A 21071-nucleotide genomic window follows, 5' to 3' on the forward strand; every position below is an offset into this window, starting at 1 on the left:
TTTAGATTAAAAAGACTGGTTATCAAATACACATGAAAAAGAGGAGATTTTCTTTCCAGTTGAGTCTTTTCCTGTGTGCAGGGAATGCACGCACGCCTTACCTCTGAAGGTATTTTATAAATTTACCGTGATCTGAGATATGTGACTCAGAACTGACAGGACCGGCACTCGCTGGTCAGCCACTCACATTTCAGCCTGCACCCCTTTATGCTGTTGCTCTATGCCACTGATTAACTGCTTTCTTAGCCTGACTAGAACACAGGCTTGTTGAGAGCAGGGCTATGTTGTCTTACATCACAGGAGCTTGAGCCGACGGACTGGGGACTCGGTGTCCACTGACACTGACCAGCTTGGATAGACTACGTTGGCACATCCAGTCTCCAGCTGCCCTGGTCATCAGACAACAATGCAGAGTGCTGCAGTCTGCGCTACCTTGGTAAACTGTTCAGAAATAACAGAAAGCTTCAAAATAGTTCTTTAGTGTCAATAAGAAAAAACAACTAAATTAACTTTAGTGGCTCAGTACTTTAGTGCTATTTTCTTTTCAAAGGATTTGAAGTGTAGTCGATTAAAAAAAAAGTTACTGGGCGACAGAGTGAGACTCCATCTCCAAAAAAAAAAAACAAAGTTACAATGCAGATAAGACGTTGAAGAAAAGCAGCCTAGAGAAAATGGGTGACTGAATTCTTGACCAAAAAAAAAAAAAAAAAAAAAATGTAGGGATGGTGTCCTGACTTTAGGATACTACAACAGTCTAAATTGTTGATCACCTTAACAAAAATGGTAATTTAATGCCCTTAATGAGATCCAACTCAATCAGAAGTGAACAGGGTTCAATGGCACCAGTGAGTAATACAGAACGTACTGATTCCATGGCCACAGTTAGGGATAATTAGCTGCTCCGTCAGACACCTGTGGCCCTATGAGCATCTTGTTTCTAGAGTGATTTAGATATCCACAAAGAAAGAGACTGGTGTGTACACTCTCAATCCTTGAAAACAGTAAAAACGTGTTAGTGCCTTACTCCAACAGCCGGTCAAGATGGCTGTGGCATGACAGTCCTATGACAAGTTTCTCCCAGCACAGTGATCTAGGAGCACCGGCGGGGGCTACGAGACCCCTAGTGACCTTTGCCCTGCTTGGGTGCTGGTTTCCTAGGTTTGAGGGTAGAGCATCAAGGTTTAACGTTCTTACGTGAAAGGCTTGTTTCCGTATGTTTGTAAGGCAGCATTTAGGTAAACATTTTTAGAGTCTCTGGGAATGAGGAAATGCGTATGCTACTAAAAGGATCATTATTCATACTAGCTTCCTGAAGTTTTTGGATCTTTGCTCCCTACTGTGCTGGACTTTGTCACAATGGTTTCATCAGTTTAAGATACTTAACCAGTCTTCCTTCTAGTTGGAGATGTGACCTGGGATGAGGTTTCCCAGTCACCACGATGATATCACCATCATGATAATAATGCTTGATATTTATATTTCATGTGATACTGGTGAACTAGCTTTATTTGTCTTGATTAAAACAGTAATGAGAATTTTTTTTTTTTCAAGAAACTTTAAAGTCTTTATTTCATTAGACCCTTACAATAACATCAAGAAATCAAAAAGTTAACATGACTTCCCCAGCACCTCTCTGGCTAATGAGTGGTTATAGCTGGACTAGAGTCTAGTTCGTCAGTCAGTGGTTAGCTGGATAAGAGTCTAGTTTGTTAGTGGTTACCTGTTATTAGAGTATCATTTGTTAGTTACTAGTTAGATAGACAGGAGTCTAGTTTCTCAGTTTGTGGTTAGCTAGGTAAGAATGTAGTTGGTTAATTAGTGGTTAGCTGGACTAGAATCTGTTTGTTAGGTAGTCATTAACTTTCTTTAATGCCTAATCTAATTCTTTCTTTACCATACAGCTACTGCTTTAAAAATCTGAGTTGATAATTTCAGACACCTGTCATTTATCAATTGTAAATCTAAATTTAATTGCAGGTTAGTGGATTGTGTTCTCAATGTTGGCTCAAAAAAGCTAGCTTTGTGGAAAATACCAGAGTTACCATGATTTGTGTCTGCAGAGCTGACCCTCTCTTCTACCCCGCATCCTTACACGTTCTATGCTATAAAATATGCTGTTGCAAAGAATATGATAAATTCAAAGCCTCCTTTAATCCTAACAGAGCACAGTTTTAAGCCAAATAAATGCATCTTTCGCAGAGTTTCAGGTGACTGAAGTTTCCTGGGGTGGATTTTTTTCTTGGTGGCATCACTGCAAAAATAGTCTATGGACCCCAGGGACAGACGCGTGTTGTCAGTCACTTTTCAGATATAATTGTGAAATCCACAACTATCGACAGACTTGGAAATACACAGGAAACGTGAAGCCCATGGGTTCCCCAGCTTTGGAATGCTACTTCTGCAGCAGGTGCAGTGACACTGTCCGGGGAGCCTTTCTACAGAAATTACGAAGCGAACTCTTCTCTGACATTTGGTGAGCTCACTTCATAAAAGTCCCACAAATGGTGAGAGTATCTTTTACAATTCTAATTTTATATATGATATTAGAGCTTTGTTGCAAACATTTGGGAAATTTTTTTCCCTGAGATGTTTTTCCCCTTTTGAAGTTTAACTCAAAGAGAAAATGCCAAAAAGAATTAGGAGACATAAAAAACGTCTTGAAGGACAAAGAATCGTTTTTCACAAAATGCTTGGAAATGCCTCCTGACTGGCCTGTTTCTCGCTCGTGTAAAATGCCAGGCGTGAGTGCCAGTCTTGAGGCAGACAGCCTGCCTGAGGCTCATACCTTGGTGAGGTCCTTGTACAGCTCCGGGTAGAGCATCGCCATCTCTGGCTTCACGTCCTGGTCCAGCACTAAGGAGAACACTGGGAACATGGTGTATATGGTGGCATACCTGCAAGACCAAGAGCGGAGTGCAACGGGCCTGAGAAACTTCTACCACACGGCTACAAAGAGACCTCTGGATTAGAGGTCACAGTTTCAAAAACACCAAAACATACTCCACAAAAACCAACAAAGTAATTTGGCAACCAAGTAAGATGATTGCAGAGACTGAATATTAAGATGACTGCAGAGACTGAATATTTATCTCAGAGGGCAGTAGCATGTTTTATAAGTCACAAATGCTTACAGGGAGAAGAATGATTTTTAAAAATGTTTACCTTTCTATGTTGAGATCATTGTAGACTTATATGCAGTTGTCAGGAATAGCACAGAGATTTTCTGTGATCTTTACCCAGTTCTCCCATTGGTAACATCTTAGGTAAGTGTAGTGTGAACCTCACCACCAGGATCCACAAGGACACCTCCAGACCCAGGGCACCCCTCGCACAGGGTCCCTCCTGAGGCTGCTATGTAGTTGCAACCACTTCCCTCTGCCGCCTCCTGTCTATTCCCTGGCCACCAAGAATCTGTCCCCATCTCTAATCCGGTCATTTCAAGAATGCTATGCAACTGTCCAGCAGGCGAACTTCGGGGATTGGCGTCTTTTACACAGCGCAATTCTCTGGAGATTCATCTAGGTTGCTGCTGTATCTGTAGGTAATTTCTTTCTATTGCTGACTACTATTTAGTGGCAAGAAAATGAACCACAGTTTGCTTAACCACTGAAGTACATCTGGGTTAGTCCTAGTTTTTGATTATCACAAATAAAACTGCTGTAAATATTCACTGCACAGATTTTTTGGCGAAGTTTCCATTTATTTTGGACAGGAGTGCCGAGTGAGATGGTATAAACCCCGGGAGCGCGGGTGCTAGGTCTGGACAGGAGTGCCGAGTGAGATGGTATAAACCCCGGGAGCGTGGGTGCTAGGTCTGGACAGGAGTGCCGAGTGAGATGGTATAAACCCCGGGAGCGTGGGTGTTAGGTCACATGGTGGCAGTATAGTTTTTCAAAGAAATTGCTAAAACAGCTTCCAGATAGTAAGATTTATGCTCCTACAGCAATATAAGAGCTACCCAGTTTCCGTGACTCTTCCCCACAATTCTGGCAGGTGTGAGGCGGAGCATCCTGTGGTCTAACGTGGTCTCTGTGGCTGACAATGCGGGCATCGTTTCATGGGCTTGCTTGCGGTCTGTGCATCCCCTCACACACAGGATGGCCGCCTCTGCGCCTTCTGTCCTTTTCTTAACGGGACTGCTCCTTCACGGCTGAGCTTGGAGATTCTTTAGGCACTGCTGGACACAAGTCTTGCCAACACCTGCTTTCCTTTCTGGAAGTGGCCCTTACTGGCTGCAGCATTCCGTGCCCATGAGGCCTTTCTCCAGCACCTGAGTCCCTCTGCCTGCACGGTTTCCAATTATCCCCAGCATACCCTGTCTCCTCACTGGCTGCTTTCAATGAGTTTCTTTATCTTTGGTTTTCATCAGTTTGATGATGATTATCTTTGACTTTATCCTGTTTGGGGTTTGCTTGCTTTCTTGAATCTGTACATTTATGTATTTTGCCAAATATGGAAGGTTTTCAGCCTTTATTCCTTCAGGTCCTTTCCCAGCCCTGCCCTGTCCCTTCTGCCCTGGAACTCCCACAGCACCAACAGCACAGAGGCCAGGGCTCCCATGGCGCAAACGGTACAGTTACCACCTTGCTGTCCCTGAGGCTCTGATTCATTTTTTTTTCAGTCAATTTTCTCTCTGTTGTTCATATTGAGGACTTTCTGTTTTTCCATCTTTCAGTTCACTGCGTCCTTCCTCTGTTCCTTCTATTTTGCTGCTAAGCCCAGTCATGGCATTTTTTGTCTGGGTTATTTCTCATCTCTAAGATTTCCATTTGGTTCTGCTCTGTGTCTTGCCTGCTGGGCTGTTCTAGTTTTGCCATTTGCTCCAAGTATGTTGGTAACGGCTGTTTCCCAGTCTTTGTTGGAGAACTCCAGCATCTCTGCCGTCTCAGGGCTGGCCTCTGCTGCCTGTCTTTCCATTCTCTTTGAAATCTTCCTGGTTCTTAGTATGGCAAGGGACTCTGACGTACGGCAAGGGACTCTGACATATGGCAAGGGACTCTGACGGAAGCCCTGACATTCCGGGTATTGTGTATGAGACTCTGAATTTTCTGAAGGGTGCTGACCCTGCTGTGGTGGGGAGAGGAGGGCACTGTTCTTGCTGCTGTGCAGGGGCAGGGGTTCGGGCTCCCTGTGCGGCCTCCACTGACACTGAGGGGCTCATTATCCCTGACACTGGGGATGGAATCCTGCCTCCCATTCCGTCACCCTGGAGATGCTGGGTGCGTCGCTACATCTTGTGAAGTGGCACTTTCAGCTCTCCACTTGCCTTCTTGGGGAGGGGGAGGCGGGCACAGCCCTTCCCTGGCGTCTGGGTGGAGTAGAGTGACGATCATCTGAAAGTCATCTGTCTTCCCGGCGCCCCTTTCATGGACCTGCAGTTGGAGAGGCTGGGCCCTCACTGGGACTTTCAAATTTTAAATTTCTGCACCCATGGGCATTTCCAGGCTGCCAGCTCCTTCAGCTCCAGCTGTTGGAAAATGTGGGGAGCTCCTGCCGCCTCGCCCCTTGGCCCTCTGTTCACCTTGCTCCCCACTCAGAGCCTTCTGTGTGTGATGCCCACAGTTTCAAGCTCAACTTAGCAGAAGGAGCAGGGAGGAACCCATCTACTCCACCTCCCACCGTCCTGGAAGTGGAGCTGGGCCGGAAGTGGAGCTGGGATTTTTTTTGTTTTTTGAGACAGGGTCTCACTCCGTGGCGCAGGCTGGAGTACAACGGTACAATCATGACTTACTGCAGCCTTGACCTGCTGGGCTCAGCTGATTCTCTCACTTCAGCCTCCTGAGTACCTGGACCTCAGGTATGCACCACCATGCCCAGCTAATGTTCTGTTGTAGAGATGGAGTGTTACCATGTTTCCCAGGCTGGTCTCACACTCCTAGCCTCAAGAAATCTTCCCAACTTGGCCTCCCAAAGTGCTGGGATTATAGGCATGAGCCACTGCACTTGGCTGGGTTTTTTTTTTTTGTTGTTGTTGTTAAATGACATTGTCACCTATGAGAAAGCGTTCTCATAGTTATCTCAGGTTGGGAAAGTGACCCCGTGGCAGAGAACCAGAAACACCCATGACACCACGTTATCTTGTAGCCTGGAAACATGCGGATACCTAAAGGCTATATTCTGTTTCAATATGACTGAGATTCCATGGTCACAGACTGTTCTATTTTTAAAACTGTTGTGGGTTCTATATGAAACGTTTTCTTCTAAGGTACTTTTAGTCTAGCTCACATTCTGTTTTCTTGATGGGTCACTGTTGGGCACTAAACATCTACATGCTCAGAGAACTTTATCCAGAAATTCAACTTTAATTTATTGGGTTGAACTTGTACAACACTGCTGTACTTCCCTCGAAATCTTTAATCACTTTTGTTAACTTTCTTTGAACAACTCCCACTCTGCTTAGGATTTAGGAACAGGGACAAATAATTCAAGGAGAGCCCAACCAGGAGTTAAGATGGCAGGTCATCCCCTGGATGCCCTGCCGAGGGCGGGCATCCTGTTCTGCGTGCACACAGGCATGCGGACACTCAGCCATGCGGCTTGTGACTTGCTCACACCAGCAGGAAGGACCACGTGCGGTCACGATTTCTGTATGTGCATTTATGAGAACTCTTGCTTTATTTATGCCAGAAATCTCCCTATCTCTTCAACCTCTAACAACAAAAACCCCAGTGCTGCCTCCTTTTCATAAACCTACTCTCTTGAGGTGTAACTTTCAGCATGTGAGTGATGAGTTTTGACAAGTGTCAAGGAACCGCGGTGTGATCATGACGCAGAGCATCTCCGTCACCCGCCAGGTGGAGGCCTGTGATGCGCCAGGTGGGAGACTCCTGCCTCCCTTGCTGCCGCGAGTCCCACAAAAATGGCTGCTCCCCGCAAGCTCTCTAAAACCTGGCTGTTCTCTCTGGGTGGTCTCTGCTCTCTGCGGGTGGGTCTCTCCAGGCCAGTGGTGTTGCAGCTTGCCCACCTTGCCGAGTGTGTCCTCTGCTTTCTCTGTGCTGCAGGGCAGCGTCTCAGGCGATGGACACAGTGCAGCTCTTCCACCCCTGGCGGATGGCCGTTGGTGTTTTCCCAATCTGTGGAGATCACAGCTGAAGTGGTGAGAGTCCTGGTGCCAGTCTGAGTGGAAGAATGAGTGTTTTCCTTTTTCCTGGGTGAACACTGAGGAGGGAGGTTGCTGGGGCATGGACAGTGAATGTTTAATTTCATAAAAACTGCCAGTCTGCTTTCTGGAGTGGCTGGACCATCTGCACTCTCGCCAGCAGTGCCACCCTGCTGCCCGCCTGCCAACACGCCGCTCAGCCTTTCAGCTTGGCCTCCGCGGTGGCAGAGCCTTAACTCTCTCTGTGGCTTAAATTTATCTTTCCTGGTAACTAATGATGTTAAATACATTTTCTTGTGCTTACTGGCCATTCTTATGTCTTCTTTTGTGATGGATGTTCAAATATTTCATCTTAAAAAAAAACTGAGTTGTTTGATCGTTGAGTTGAAGATATGTGCTGAAAGTATTTCCTTCTTGTCTGCCTTTTTACTTGATTAGTACTGTCTTTAGAAGAGCAAAAACTTAATTTTTATGAAGTCCATCATGTCAGCTTATTCTCAGTGCATCATGATGTTTGTGCTCTGGAAGTCTGTGCCAACCTGGGCACAGGTTGGGGGGCCCTAGAACCCACCAGAGCCTGGCCCTCCTCTGAGATCTGCACACACTGAAGTTTACTCTGAGAAACTTCATCGCAGGTACAAGGACTATTGAAACACAGAGGTTTTGAGGCCGTCTGGCTGTCGGTTCTAGATGTGGGAGAACTGTTTCTCTTCTCAGAGGCACCACCGTCCCCACTGCTTCCTATCCAATGTCTGAAAACATTTGTTTCATGTGTTTTCTCGTGTTTTCCACTTGATTAGGCTTGGAAGATAAATCTGTTTCCTGTTATTCCAATCACGGCTGGAAGCAGAAGTTCTGAAGACCCTCTCTGATAAACCCACAGAGCCTCCCATTCCTGCAAGTCTGGACACGGCTCCCTGAGGGACCTGCCTGTGCTCCTCCTGCCCAGAGCACTCTCTCGGAATGTCATGCACCTTCTTGGTGCTCAAATAAGGTTCAATCTAACAAGAGTGCTCACAGGCTCTCCATCTGAGTCACTAGCAAGGGTATAAAGGAGACCCACACCCAGGAATGGCTGCTATGACGTGGCACTGTGTGTGAGATCCTTGCAGGCAGCTGCCAGAGTCACTGGGGAGACACCTCCGGCCAGTTCAGACTAGTGTTTCCCAAAGCATTTTCGTGGAACATGAGTTGTGGGCTCATGAGATCAGGAGTCTCTCTCAGAGCCTCCAGCTTGCCAAAGTGCACAATGCTGCACCCTACAGAGGTTCCCCATGAGGACTTGGCCTAGGAGATCTCTTTCTGGGGGAGGGGATGGCATTCCCTAGGCCTGCTTGGGGAACAAGGGCAGGGTGGGCTTGGGGGTCACAGGAGCCTCCCCAGGCTGTCCTGTCTCTCCCAGCCCCTCCTGCTGCCCCATTCCCCATGCCCCTAGGGTTCCCCATCACCACCTTCGTGGCCCCCAGGTCCCTGGTCCCTCCCTGGTTTCCCTGCTGTGCACTGAGTATGCCTAGTCCTTCCTGCTCCTGGGGCCTCTTGCTTCAGGAAAGTCACCTCGGCCACCAGTTCCCTCCAGAGCTGATGAAATGAATACAGATGAAAACCATATTTGTGGAATTAAATTCTATCAACTGTCCTCTAGCTTCTAGAGCCAATTTCTCTATCATAGCCATGATTTTGGTCTAGCTAGATGTTATTTTGTAAAAACACCACGTTGCTTTTTGCTCACTTCTTGGTATTTATTTCTTAGGTGAAGGCAAACTCATTATTTATTTTCAAAGATTAACTAAAAGCATTGCCCCTCCAAAGCTCCCACCTAACCAAATTCAGAGTACGAGTGCTTAAGAAAGTCACAGACATTTCTTGCGTGACGGACACTCAGAGTTACTTTACATAAAGCCCACTATAAAGAAGAGCTGGGGACACCGTGAAGAACTTGGCTGCGAGGCAGGCATCCAGGCCTCACTAACCCAAGCAGTAGTTCTTTAAAGAATAATCTCCATGGTCCCCCACATTTTCCTTTTAAAGTTTCAAATCCATGATTTTTGAAATATGAAAGAAGGTGAGGACGGTTATGCTTTTCCATGACTTCCAAGGAAGAACCACACTGTTCAAACTCAAGCTGCAATCAGCATTACTGTGCAAATTCGACACTATTTAAAAGTAACCAGGCTGGGTGAAAGGGCTCATGCCTGTAATCTCAACACCTTGGGAGGCTGAGGCAGGTGGATCATTTGAGGTCAGGAGTTCAAGACCACCCTGGCCAACATGGTGAAACCCCGTCTCTACTAAAAATATACAAAAATTAGCCGGGCGTGGTAGCACATACCTGTAATCCCAGCTACTAAGGAGGCTGAGACGGGAGAATCACTTGAACCCAGGAGGCGGAGGTTGCAGCGAGCTGAGATCACGCCACTGCACTCCAGCCTGGGCGACAGAGTAAGACTCTGTCTCAAAAAAAAAAAAAAAAAAAAAAGTCACGAACGTAATAATCACTGTAAAGATGTAGGCGATGGGAAAACCTACTTAAAAAGAGTTAGCACTTACTGTACCTTTAGGATTTTCACCTTTGTTTGAAGTACTACAGAAAACATTATTGAAATTCATGGGAAGCTGAGAATATTAGCACAAATCCTACCACGATTTCCATCAACTGTATGGGCTATGAGTTGGTAGGTTGCTGGGACATTCTTTGGTCACGTAGAGACATGAAATAAGGCTCAAGTTGACACCATGGACGCACAGTGTCATCCTGTGCTACCTCATACTGGGGCTGAGGGAGCCTCAGTGGACAGGATAGCCCAGGGCCGATGATGGCACTTTCCTTGTGGGCCACAAAAACGGGAGTCTGCAATGCTTACGGTCATGATCAAGGGGGGTTACTCCCCGTGTGATTATAGCAGGCAGGGGTCTAAAACCTAAGCACTTGTGCCAAGATGAAGGGCTAGGGGTGAGAGAAGCCTGAAGACACATGCGAAGGTTTCCCCTGGCTCTTACCTACTTTATTCAAAGTGATTTTTAAGACCACAGGTCAGGCTCCTGATACCCTGGGAGGAACGGTGCTAACACGTGCAGGTGAAGGATGTGGAGTCCGAGGCAGGTGCCCCAGGAGTCTTGGTAGCTGTGAGTCCCACAACTCAGCTGTCCTGAGGCTTGGGGTGTGGGGCCTAGAATCCGCCAGGGTCTGGCCCTCCTCTGAAATTCACATACACTGAAGTTCACGCTGACAAACTCACAGCAGGTATGAGAACCCGATATACCTTGTGATTTGTCCTTGTAGAGCATGCAGAATAGGACGCTAACTGGAAATGCAACTGTGTGGCCTGGGGGTGTGAAGGTGCACCGTTGGGGGCTGGGCCTCCTGGGGAAGCAAGGACAATGAGGACATCTGGCAGTGGTCTAGGCCAAGGGGACATCATGGGTGGAGGCCAGAGGACAGAGAGGACCTGAAGACTGGAGACGGAAGGAAGGCAGAGACCCTCACGTGCTGTCTCTGTGTATCGCAGTGCTCCTTGGACAGCTCAGGATGATGCGGGCGCCGCTCAGTGATTGTGACTTGGGAAGAAGGTGACTTAAGAGAACCTCACATGTTTATCAAAAGCCTAATACACGCACAGACTGATATTTCCCTGTATTTTGCTAAAATTGTGAGGAATTCCTGGGATTCAGGGAGCTGTCGAGTGAAATGGTGTTTAGACTGCGGATTAGAGACAGCTCTGCAGGGAGAAAGGACTCTGTCCATGTTCTCTGTGGACCTGGGGTAAGCTCGGTGGCTGCGTGACGGGGGGGAGCAGCACCCGGCGGCAGCCCCTGACGACTCAGGTCTGAGCTGGGCCTCCCACAGGCAAGTTCCTGAGCTCTCTGGGTCTCTCACTTTTCTCACACATGAAGTGGGGACAAGGTGAGGATGAAAGCATGTTCAATGCCGAGAGCACTGAGGCCAGCAGCTGTCACTATTAAAGTATTTTCTGAGACTCTTTGTGGGGTAGAACCTGGTTAAGGTGGGAATAAGTTTTGCAGAGGTCAGGGAGGTCAGCGGCAGAGGAGAGGCTGCTTTTAGTTTGCTGCCAACACGAACAGTCACACTGATTTCATTTCTAGGCATAACCACAAAGGAGGAGGAAAAGAGAAATTCCCACCTATTCACCCTTCACAGGAAGTTCCTGTTTTGCAGATACGGTAGGCGCGGTCGGCAAAATCAGCTCAGCTTTCAATGCACGTCGCATGCCGGCTGCACTTCTGGTGTCCTTTTCTAAGACGCTGGTGCTGTTATCTTTACTTTTTTTTTTTTTTTTGAGATGGAGTCTGGCTTTGTTGCCCAAGCTGGACTGCAATGGCATGATCTCAGCTCACTGCAACCTCCACCTCACGGGTTCAAGTGATTCTTGTGCCTCAGCCTCCCGAGTAGCTGGGATTACAGGCACACACCTGGCTAATTTTTTGTATTTTTAGTAGACACAGGGTTTTGCCATGTTAGGCTGGTCTCGGACTCCTGACCTCAGGTGATCCACCCACGCCCACCTCAACCTCCCAAAGCATGGGATTACAGGCGTGAGCCACCACGCACAGCCCTGGTGCTGTTATCTTTGAAAATGAGATTCCATTCCTGCCCGGGAGAGACTGACGGTGTTTGCTTCGATGCACGCCATGCTATATCCCCACACTTACTGTTCTCTGCTGCTGGCCACGCCCCATAGCAGGATGAAGCCCCAGCCAGGGGAGGGCAGCCTGCAGAGAGCCGGGAGGGCCTGTCAGTGGCCACTCTGTCCCTCTGCCTTCTGCCATGGGACCCTTTAAAAATCTCAGATCCAACACAGTTCCTGACACAAATGATGGCTTCCACTTGAAAACAAAATCTAGTAAGAAAATCCCAGGAGGAACACGTGTGCAGGTGTTGTCCTGAAGTTCACCCAAGTAAAATGTTGTTTTTACATCAGTATTATTCATTCTAAATGATGACTGTGTCAAGAATCTTCTATATATGTTTTGTTTTTTTTCCAAAATAGATGTCCTCCCCGGATGGGCTGGCAGGTGCTGAGTGTAACTTACCCCACCATGAGGAAGCCCTGATACAAAGGGACGGATGCGAAGTAGAAGACTGAGGAAAACACAGCCTGGAGAGAGAGCACAGACGAAGACAACCGTCAGCTCCACCAGCACCTGCGGCCCAGGCCTCTCAGGGGCCGCGTGGAGAGAGCACAGACGAAGACAACCGTCAGCTCCGCCAGCACCTGCGGCCCAGGCCTCTGAGGGGCCGCGCGACCTCCTAAGCACAGCCCAGGTACTTCCGGCAGCACTCAGCACCCCCTCTCCCGGACGCTGCCCTCCCCGGTGCCAGCACAGAAGGCTCAGTACCTGCATGGTGGAGATGATAAGGCCCCTGTGCATGACGAACTGGCCGAGTGCCGCCGACCTCTTGTAGCTGTTCCGTCCGTGCACCATGAGCAGCCTGCCAATGTGCCGGAACTGCCTGATGGAGAAGTCGGCCGCCAGCGAGGCCTGCTTCCCCTCCTGAAAGAAAAGCACACGGGGCCTTTCAAACACTGCGGACACCGGGAATCAGACTCCAAAAGCTGAGTTTTAGAACTCAGCCTACATTTGACAAAGACTGAAGTTCTCTCTGCAGGACTTCCAGAGCTTCAGCTACGTCAATGGGGACAGGTCCTGTGGTCTTAGGCACAGGGGCAGGAAGAGCCCCCAGCACCAGCCCAGGCTCTCACAAGCGCTTCAGGAGAGCTCGGCTCCGACAGTCTGTGGGTGTCACAGGAGTCAGCAGAGAGGCAGAGCCCGGGCCAGCCCTGTCAAAGGACTCCCTTGTGATCTGAGCGTGGGCCAGCCTTGTGGGAGGACGCCCCTATCATCTTGGGCTTCTTCAAGACAATTCTCCGTTTTCCATATTTAAAGAAATAATCTATCTCCTCTTTCACAATTCTGTTGTAAGGCATTACAAAAGGAAGTAGCCAAGTTTTGACAAAGCCACACTTGCTTGAGCTGGGTGAATTTTCCAGGTCTTTCTGGGTGTGTCTGTATTAATATTTAAGTGACTGTGGATAAAGAGAGTGTAACACAGATAAGTCTGGCACAGAAGACGAACCTCAAACCACAGCTCAGCCAGGAGACACAGGCAACCACACAGAGAATGGCGTGTGGGAAACAGGAGGGGGGCCACGGAAAGGCTCGCTGGTGGGTCTGCTAACATCTGAGCTGAGACCTAGGGCAGGTGACTAAGAGTGACACCTCCCTGCATGCCACTCCGCCAACAGCAAGTTGCCGAGGGCTGGGCTCTAATGCACATGGCAGGATCGTCTTTATGAAATGTGGGGTTGAAGCAGGGGACTCTGACCAATTCCTCCTCCACTCAGATGTACAGTTCAGTGCCTGGGACACACCAGGCTCTTTAGGCTGTGCTGGCTGACTGTGTGCTGAACACACGTGTTGACCAAGTGTGCATTCACCAAGCATGTGTTCTGACCAAGCGTGCAATGAGTATGTGTTGGGTGTAAAACGACCAGGCATGCGCTGAGCACGTGCTGACGTTTGCTGACCTAGTGTGTGCCGAGGGTATGTAGTGTGCTAAACGAGTGTGCTGAGTGTGCGCTGAGCACGTGTTGATCAAGTGTGTGCCCAGTGTGTGCTGACTGTGCACTGAGCACGTGCTGATGTGTGTTGACTGAGCATGTGGAGTGTGTGCTGATTGAGTGTGTGCTGATGTGTGCTGTGTGCTAAGCACGTGCTGATGTGTGCTGACCGAGTGTGCGCTAAGCACGTGCTGACGTGCACTGAGTAGGTGCTGAGTGTGCAATGGCCCAGCATGTGCTGAGTCGTGTTGATGTGTGCTGTGTGCTGAGTGTGTGCTGATGTGTTGATAAAAGGGGGAACCTACCTTTCCCTCAATCCCAATCCCACAGTCTGCTGCCTGGATCATGCTGACATCATTTCCTCCATCACCTGCGAAGCAAGAAAAGTGAGATAAAATAAAACCCCATCCATCATCACGTTTTTCATTTGTTACCAACAGCAGCTATTTCAGAAACTTCCATGAATGGAGACGAAATCAGTCTAGTTTTAGAGATGGAACAAACTCTGCCCATCAGTGTCAGCCTGTGGGTTTCTCTGGAGACCTCCCCGTGAGAGGGGTGGGCGGCTCTCACCAATGGCGCAGGTGCGTCTCCCCGTGTGCTGCTGCAGCAGTGTCACGATGTGGGCCTTCTGTGTGGGCGAGCAGCGGCAGCACACCACGGCGGGGCACTGGCAGGCCAGCTCCACAAATTCATGCTCGTAGTACTTTAGACAAACCTGGACAACAAAGCCTGTGTTATTTTGCCTTATGGTCGACAACACTGTCCCAGATTTGTGTAATGCAGAAAGTGCAAAACCACGGGAGCAAAGCCAACAGACGCAACCATTCTCAATCTTTTCAGTATTCTGTGAATCATTTCACAAGACTCACGGACAGGGGAAAATATAAAAATCATGGGAAGAAATTCTATATAACATGGAGCCATCCTCCTGCCCACGGAAGTTCTTCCACTTGAAGTACCAGCGATAATCTTCTGTGATTTGAGCTACGACATGACCTTCTGGTCTGATCCCCCTCCCCTGGAATCCAGGCTGCCTTAGTGACTTTCTTGAACAACTTCATGTGACCCAGTGACGTTGTGGGGCAGCTTCTGCCAGATTTCTTGGAGTGCTTGCTCTGGGGACACTAGCAACACAGAGGTCCAGGACGATTAAGTCCAGGAGCCTGTGCAAAAGCTGTGCAGGGGGAGGCTCCCACCAGCCTCGGTGCCACAGCTCTCTCAGACGGGGGCCACATGTGTGAGGAAAACGAGGCATGAAGCTACTTTGGACACTCCTGCTCCAGCGGATGCAACGTGGACAGGACAGAGAGCCAGAACCACGGTGCTGGACAGGCTCCTGTCGCTCCTGTTCCAGGTTTCCTGCAGCACTTTCAGGCTCTCAGTCTGACGGAGGAGTAACAATCACCGTGACCCAGCCCTGATTTCAGACTCTCAATGTGTAAAGGAGGAATAATAACCGCTGAGATCCAGCTCTGACATCTCCTCAGGGTAGGGCTGTTTTCCAGAGTGGCAGGTGCCGTGGCTACGGAACGGAAACTACCGAAACAGCACAGACGGGCGAAAGCAGGTGCACTGGGATGGACAGACACGCTGGGCCAGGGACCAGCCTTGCCTCAGAGACACAGACAGACAGACACGTACTCACTCAGGGTCCAGCCTTGCCTCAGAGACACAGACAGACAGACAGACATGTACTCACTCAGGGTCCAGCCTTGCCTCAGAGACACAGACAGACACACATGTACTCACTCAGGGACCAGCCTTGCCTCAGAGACACAGACAGACAGACATGTACTCACTCAGGGACCAGCCTTGCCTCAGAGACGCAGACAGACACACATGTACTCACTCAGGGTCCAGCCTTGCCTCAGAGACAGACAATCGGCCAGGGACCAGCCTTGCCTCAGAGACACAGACAGACAGACACACACACATGTACTCGCTCAAGGTCCAGCCTTACCTCCAGAGAGTCCCCAGATATGACCAGTGCACAATCATGCTTCCTTCGAAATGCATTCAGCTCCAAATGTGCCTCTCCCCGACTGGTTACCTCCATTAAGGGAGAAAAAAGAATTCCAAATTAAAATGTCGTCTAAGTTAGAGGCACAGAGAAACAGGGCATTATTTGCAGAGTCACGGTGGAATGTTTTGGGGTTATTATCTAAAACTAAAGTAGCTTTAGGATTTGGACGCAGAAGAAGGTCCTTTCCAATTCCTCCGGCAGTGCTGGGTGTGTCTACCCACTCAGTTAACACAAATCGTTTTCAAATTTGTGGCAACGGCAAGCAGGAAACTTAAGAGTGAGGAATGCAGTGGAATCACCACTCTGATGAAATCAGAGTACATAAAGGGTGCCTATGAGTTAATAATTACCCTCTGGATAGTTTGGGAAAGTAATTGCCTTTTATAAATATACTCCCTTAACATACAACGATAATGATTAGGAATTTTCTTGTAATTTCCACGAGGTGATTATTTATCAGAGCAACAGGCCAGGGCAGGCTGGTGTGGGGAGCAGCATGGCTGAGAGTCACTGACTGGCAGCATCACGGACATGGCTCTGCAGAACGAGGCTTCCACTCAGCAGCGCCCCAGAGCCCAGGGAGGCCGAGCTCCTCATCGCCACACATCGTCACCACACATCGTCACCACACATCATCGCCACACATCGTCGCCACTCATCGGGTAAGAGACAGGACGCTCTCAAACCAAGGTGTTATGTAAATACATCTCTTTTCATAATAGGTCAAATAATGCAAAATACTTAATTGCTCGTGTTGTCTCTGCTATGGGTTTCAACTTACTCCATTAGTTTTTACTCAGTGTCTGAGGGATTTTTAAAAAACCTAAGAGAGTAAAATTAAGTCATAATCTTGAAATATCCTTCGTTTTAGAACAAAAACGTTTCAGAAACCAATGTAACTGGCTTTTCATATTCTTTCTGCGGAGATTTTATGGAGCATAAAATAAATGATATATTAATAGTCCTATTAATAGGACCAAAATAAATTAAAAGCTTCATGTGGTTCAAATTAACAATCTCAGACTCATCTTTAAATAGGTAGGTTTTATTGTGAAAAATTTAATTTGTGGTGCTATAACACTGAAAAGTCAACAAAAATTGATCTGAAGTTTTATCAGAAGCATTAATAATTTAATTGCAAATAGTAGTCTTCAGGGCCTAATTTGCGATTCTGATGCTTCAAAACAAACTACATTTACATGTAAATTATATTCAAATAACTCCTTCTGTAGGTGCAAGCGATTCATTTAGAACAGACGCAGACACAGAATGTCTGTTCACCCACCATCAATCAAGAACAAGAAATTTTTATTTTTTGTTTGAATTAAATTTAGTCATAACTAATACATACAGTAAACACATAAACTTAGATCATTTCTATCAATTTTCTTTGAACTAATTAAGGCAGCACTTGCTCTGAAAATGGCAGTGATTAAAAACACATTCCTATTTTGTATTTATAGCTTATTTCACAACAGCAGCTTCTGGACAACATGTAACACGTGTAACTTGTAGAAAAATGTAATTTTTTATCAGTATATATTTTTACAAATTGAAAATAACTGCAGTATGCCTCTTTTAAAATAGCAAAAAATAATACTAATAGTATAACCAAAAAATACTTTTGAACTTAGAGTTTGTTCAATCTGTCAAAAAGCAGCTTTTGATCATTATTAATGTATGTGGTTAAAAATATCTATTTTAACATGCTTTTATAAATTAAAAAAATTACAATATTTCTTTTTAAAAAGACATTTAGTGATTAATAACAACATATATTCTGACAAAAACAATAGGCTTTATTTGTGTGAGATAAACGTTTAAAAATTCAAAGTGATTAAGATACATACTTACCTGTCTGAAAATATGAATATCTTGTGTTCTAGACACCAGATGTGAACTTTTGGCAATGCAAGTAGCTGTCTCGAGTTTATCGCCTGTTAGCATCCATATCTACGAAGCAATTTAAACTGGTGAACTTCAACAAGACAAGGACATGTTCATCTCTAAGTCTCACATAATTCCCAACAGCCAAAAGGTGGAAGCAAGCCGGGTGCCCGTCAACAGAGAAATGGATGAGCAAAATGTGTTCCATCCACACAACGGAGTATTATTCAGCCTTGAAAAGGATGGAAATTCTGACACAGGCTGCAATGTGGTTCAACCTTGAGGACATTATGCTGAGTGAAAGAAGCCAGTCACAAAAGGACAAACACTGTCTGATCCCATTTCCATGAGGTCCCTAGAGCCATCCAATCCATAGAGAAAGAAGTAGACGGTGGGTGCCAGGGTCTAGGGGAAGGGGAATGGGGAGATGGACAGTTCCTGTTTAGGAAGATGGAACAGTTCTGGAGGGGATGGTGCTGATGGCTGCACAAGAATCGGCAACGCAGACTTCAATAAGGTCACGCTACACACATCCAACCACAACTAAACGGTGTGTGAACTTGCTTAAGGTGGAACAAGTGAGAGCACAGTGATGTGTGGATACAGCAGCTGAGATCTGGAGGCACGTGAGTAACACCTGTGCCCGGCACTCGCAGGCAAGGTCTAATAAGGATAGCTGTGAGTGTCAAAGGTGCCGTCCACACAGCATTCCACACCAAGCACAAAGGCCTGCCAAAGCAGCACACAGTCACGGTTTGCCAGGCTGGGAGGCTCATGAAGACCTTTACTGCAGTTTGCTAGTTTTTAAGTTGGAAACAGAAGTTCAATGGGTAACTGGCCCATAGTCAAGCCAAAAGTTGTTTATGTCATATAAAACATGTTAAATAGTAGCATTTTTACATTTAAAAATTGCATACCCATGCACATCTTATGTATATATGTATCCCTAGACAATAAAATATCAGGATACTTAATACATATCAGGATATTTGATATATATAACAGCAAAGAAATTCCACTAATATTCTCATTAGCTGAATTTCTCAGATTTCGTATGTATTATATTGAAATATGCATTTTTGGAAACAGGAAGCAGAAAAACAACTTCGACAGTGTACTGATTACCTGCTTAAGCATGCTCCACCTGTGGCTCTCTCAATGTCTAAGATTTGTGCTTTGTATTTATTTTACAGACTTATATTCATTTATTGGACCTAAGATTATGACACATTATCACGACAAAGTTGACGAAGAACTAGCACTGCGGCAACCTGAGTGGGATTCAGGAAGCACAGTGAGGTCCCGCTGAAAATCACCTTCGAGTTTCAGAGGAACATCTGAAGTCAGACTTTACATAATGTACAGAAAAAAGAGAAAAACTCGACAAAGTCATATAATTTAGCAAATAATTGATGTAAAGATCCAAATTTTAATACAAGGGATATTCACTACTAATATACTAATACACTACTAATATACACTACTAATATACTAATAGTCTAGCACATATAAAGTAAGAAGTAGACTGAGGTGAAGTTTACTAAAAAGTTACAGTGAAATGCAGGGGTCATCTAGTCACTCATTCATGTGTCGATGGGTCTTGCAATGAACTTTGGGGCTTGACTGAACCTCCCGCCTCAGCCTCCTGAGTAGCTGGGATCCCAGGCACACAGTACCACACCCAGCTCATCTGCTTCTCATTAATCACACTTCTTTATTCAACTTTTTGGCTATACAATACAATTAAGTTTAGTAATCTAAACTTTCTGAGTCAGAATTGTTCTCTTGTAATTTTGAATTTCTACATGAACAATTACTCTGAAACCAGATACAGCTTCATGACACACTTCCTACTGTGATCATGACATACTTCCTACTGTGATCATGACACACTTCCTACTGCGATCATGACACACTTCCTACTGCGATCATGACACACTTCCTACTGAGATCATGACATACTTCCTACTGCGATCATGATACACTTCCTATTGCGATCTCAGACGGATATGATACAGCCTCATGAGACACTTCCTACTGCGATCATGACATACTTCCTACTGAGATCATGACATACTTCCTACTGCAATCATGATACACTTCCTACTGCGATCTCAGACGGATATGATACAGCCTCATGACACACTTCCTACTGTGATCATGACATACTTCCTACTGCAATCATGATACACTTCCTACTGCGATCTCTGATACAGCCTCATGACACACTTCCTACTGCGATCATGACACCCTACTGAGATCATGCCACACTTCCTACTGCGATCACGCCACACTTCCTACCGTGATCATGACACACTTCCTACTGTGATCTCAGTCGGATATGAACAGCCTCCTGACACACTTCCTACTGCGATCATGACACACTTCCTACTGCGATCATGACATGCTTCCTACTGTGATCATGATACACTTCCTACTGCGATCTCAGACGGACATTAACTCTTACAAGTCTCTTCACCATGCAGACCTCTAGACAGCAAGGAAAACAGTTGCCCATTTTCTGTCCATGGCACAGCATCTTCGTTGAGGTTGAGGGATGTATTTTTTATCTGAAGTTGGCAAAGCTTTGACTTCTGACACTGTCCTTCACAGTTCCGTCCCTTTAGTCTAGATATGCAGCTTTTCTCTGAAAACTAAGTTACACTTTTTTCCATTCTGAGCCCCAGGTCCTTGAGGTAGTGCTAAAATAAATTATCTTAACCAATCTGCAGTTGACCTTTTGGCTTCAATGAGAACATGTGAGGAAAGCTCCTGAAAAATAAAACTTACACCACAGGTGCTAATTTCCCCTGTGTAGGAAGAGGACACATCAGTAAGTGAAAGAGCCAGAGAGCAGGTCGGCAGACAGGGAGCATGGGCCCCGCCACACAGCATCTGGGGGAAGCCACCAAGAAGCATGGCCAGGATGCCTAACCTCTCCCATCCAAGGGAAACACTCACATTTCGCAGACACCATATTTAAACTGCCAAGGACCACACAGCTGGATGAGACGCGGCACTGCCTTGGGGAGCACAAGGAAGGTGGGCACTGCCCGCTGGGAGTTGGGACACTGCTGCTGGGAGCATGGTGTGGGTGGGGGGCATGAGCCACACAGCCGAGGTGGAGGGGGTGGCCTCCAGCTACGGAGAAGGTGCTGGGAAAGAACGAAGAGCCAGAGGGAGGACAAGCAGCTTTGCCCCTCCCTGCACGTCCAGGCGTCTCTGGGGCAGACTCTTGCCGCTGAGCCCAGCAGTGAGAAGGAGCTTCCACTGGGTGTCCTTTTGTGCTTTCTGAGTTTGTGACAATGTGGATGCATTATTTCTTCAAAAACATCAATAAAATGGATGTAGTGCATGTCTGAATATTCTATATTCTCAACTCTAATGCCCTGAAGTGCGAGATGATTCCAAATGTGGCAAAATTTAACCAAGAATCAAGCCAAAGCCCACATGAGGCCTGAGTTCTCACGCACTCCCATCC

The 21071-nt window shown here is 46.8% G+C and overlaps 1 protein-coding gene and 1 pseudogene across 10 annotated transcripts in view; both read right to left on the minus strand.

The window, feature by feature from the left end:
- ATP9B (ATPase phospholipid transporting 9B (putative)) overlaps positions 1-21071 on the minus strand; it is a 295138-nt gene that overhangs the window by 15155 nt on the left and 258912 nt on the right. For all 10 annotated transcript variants that reach the window (XM_033178485.1, XM_033178489.1, XM_033178484.1 and 7 more), the window contains 7 exons: positions 17558-17656; positions 15641-15730; positions 14251-14395; positions 13983-14047; positions 12455-12610; positions 12149-12213; positions 2786-2894 (listed from right to left, as the gene is read on the minus strand). In XM_033178485.1, coding sequence (XP_033034376.1) covers positions 2786-2894; positions 12149-12213; positions 12455-12610; positions 13983-14047; positions 14251-14395; positions 15641-15730; positions 17558-17656 — 729 coding nt within the window. The remainder of the gene's footprint in view (positions 1-2785; positions 2895-12148; positions 12214-12454; positions 12611-13982; positions 14048-14250; positions 14396-15640; positions 15731-17557; positions 17657-21071) is intronic.
- LOC117064219 lies at positions 5953-9399 on the minus strand (annotated as a pseudogene).

Source organism: Trachypithecus francoisi, unplaced genomic scaffold, assembly GCF_009764315.1.
Source record: "Trachypithecus francoisi isolate TF-2019V2 unplaced genomic scaffold, Tfra_2.0 Lachesis_group19, whole genome shotgun sequence".
Taxonomy (NCBI): domain Eukaryota; kingdom Metazoa; phylum Chordata; class Mammalia; order Primates; family Cercopithecidae; genus Trachypithecus; species Trachypithecus francoisi.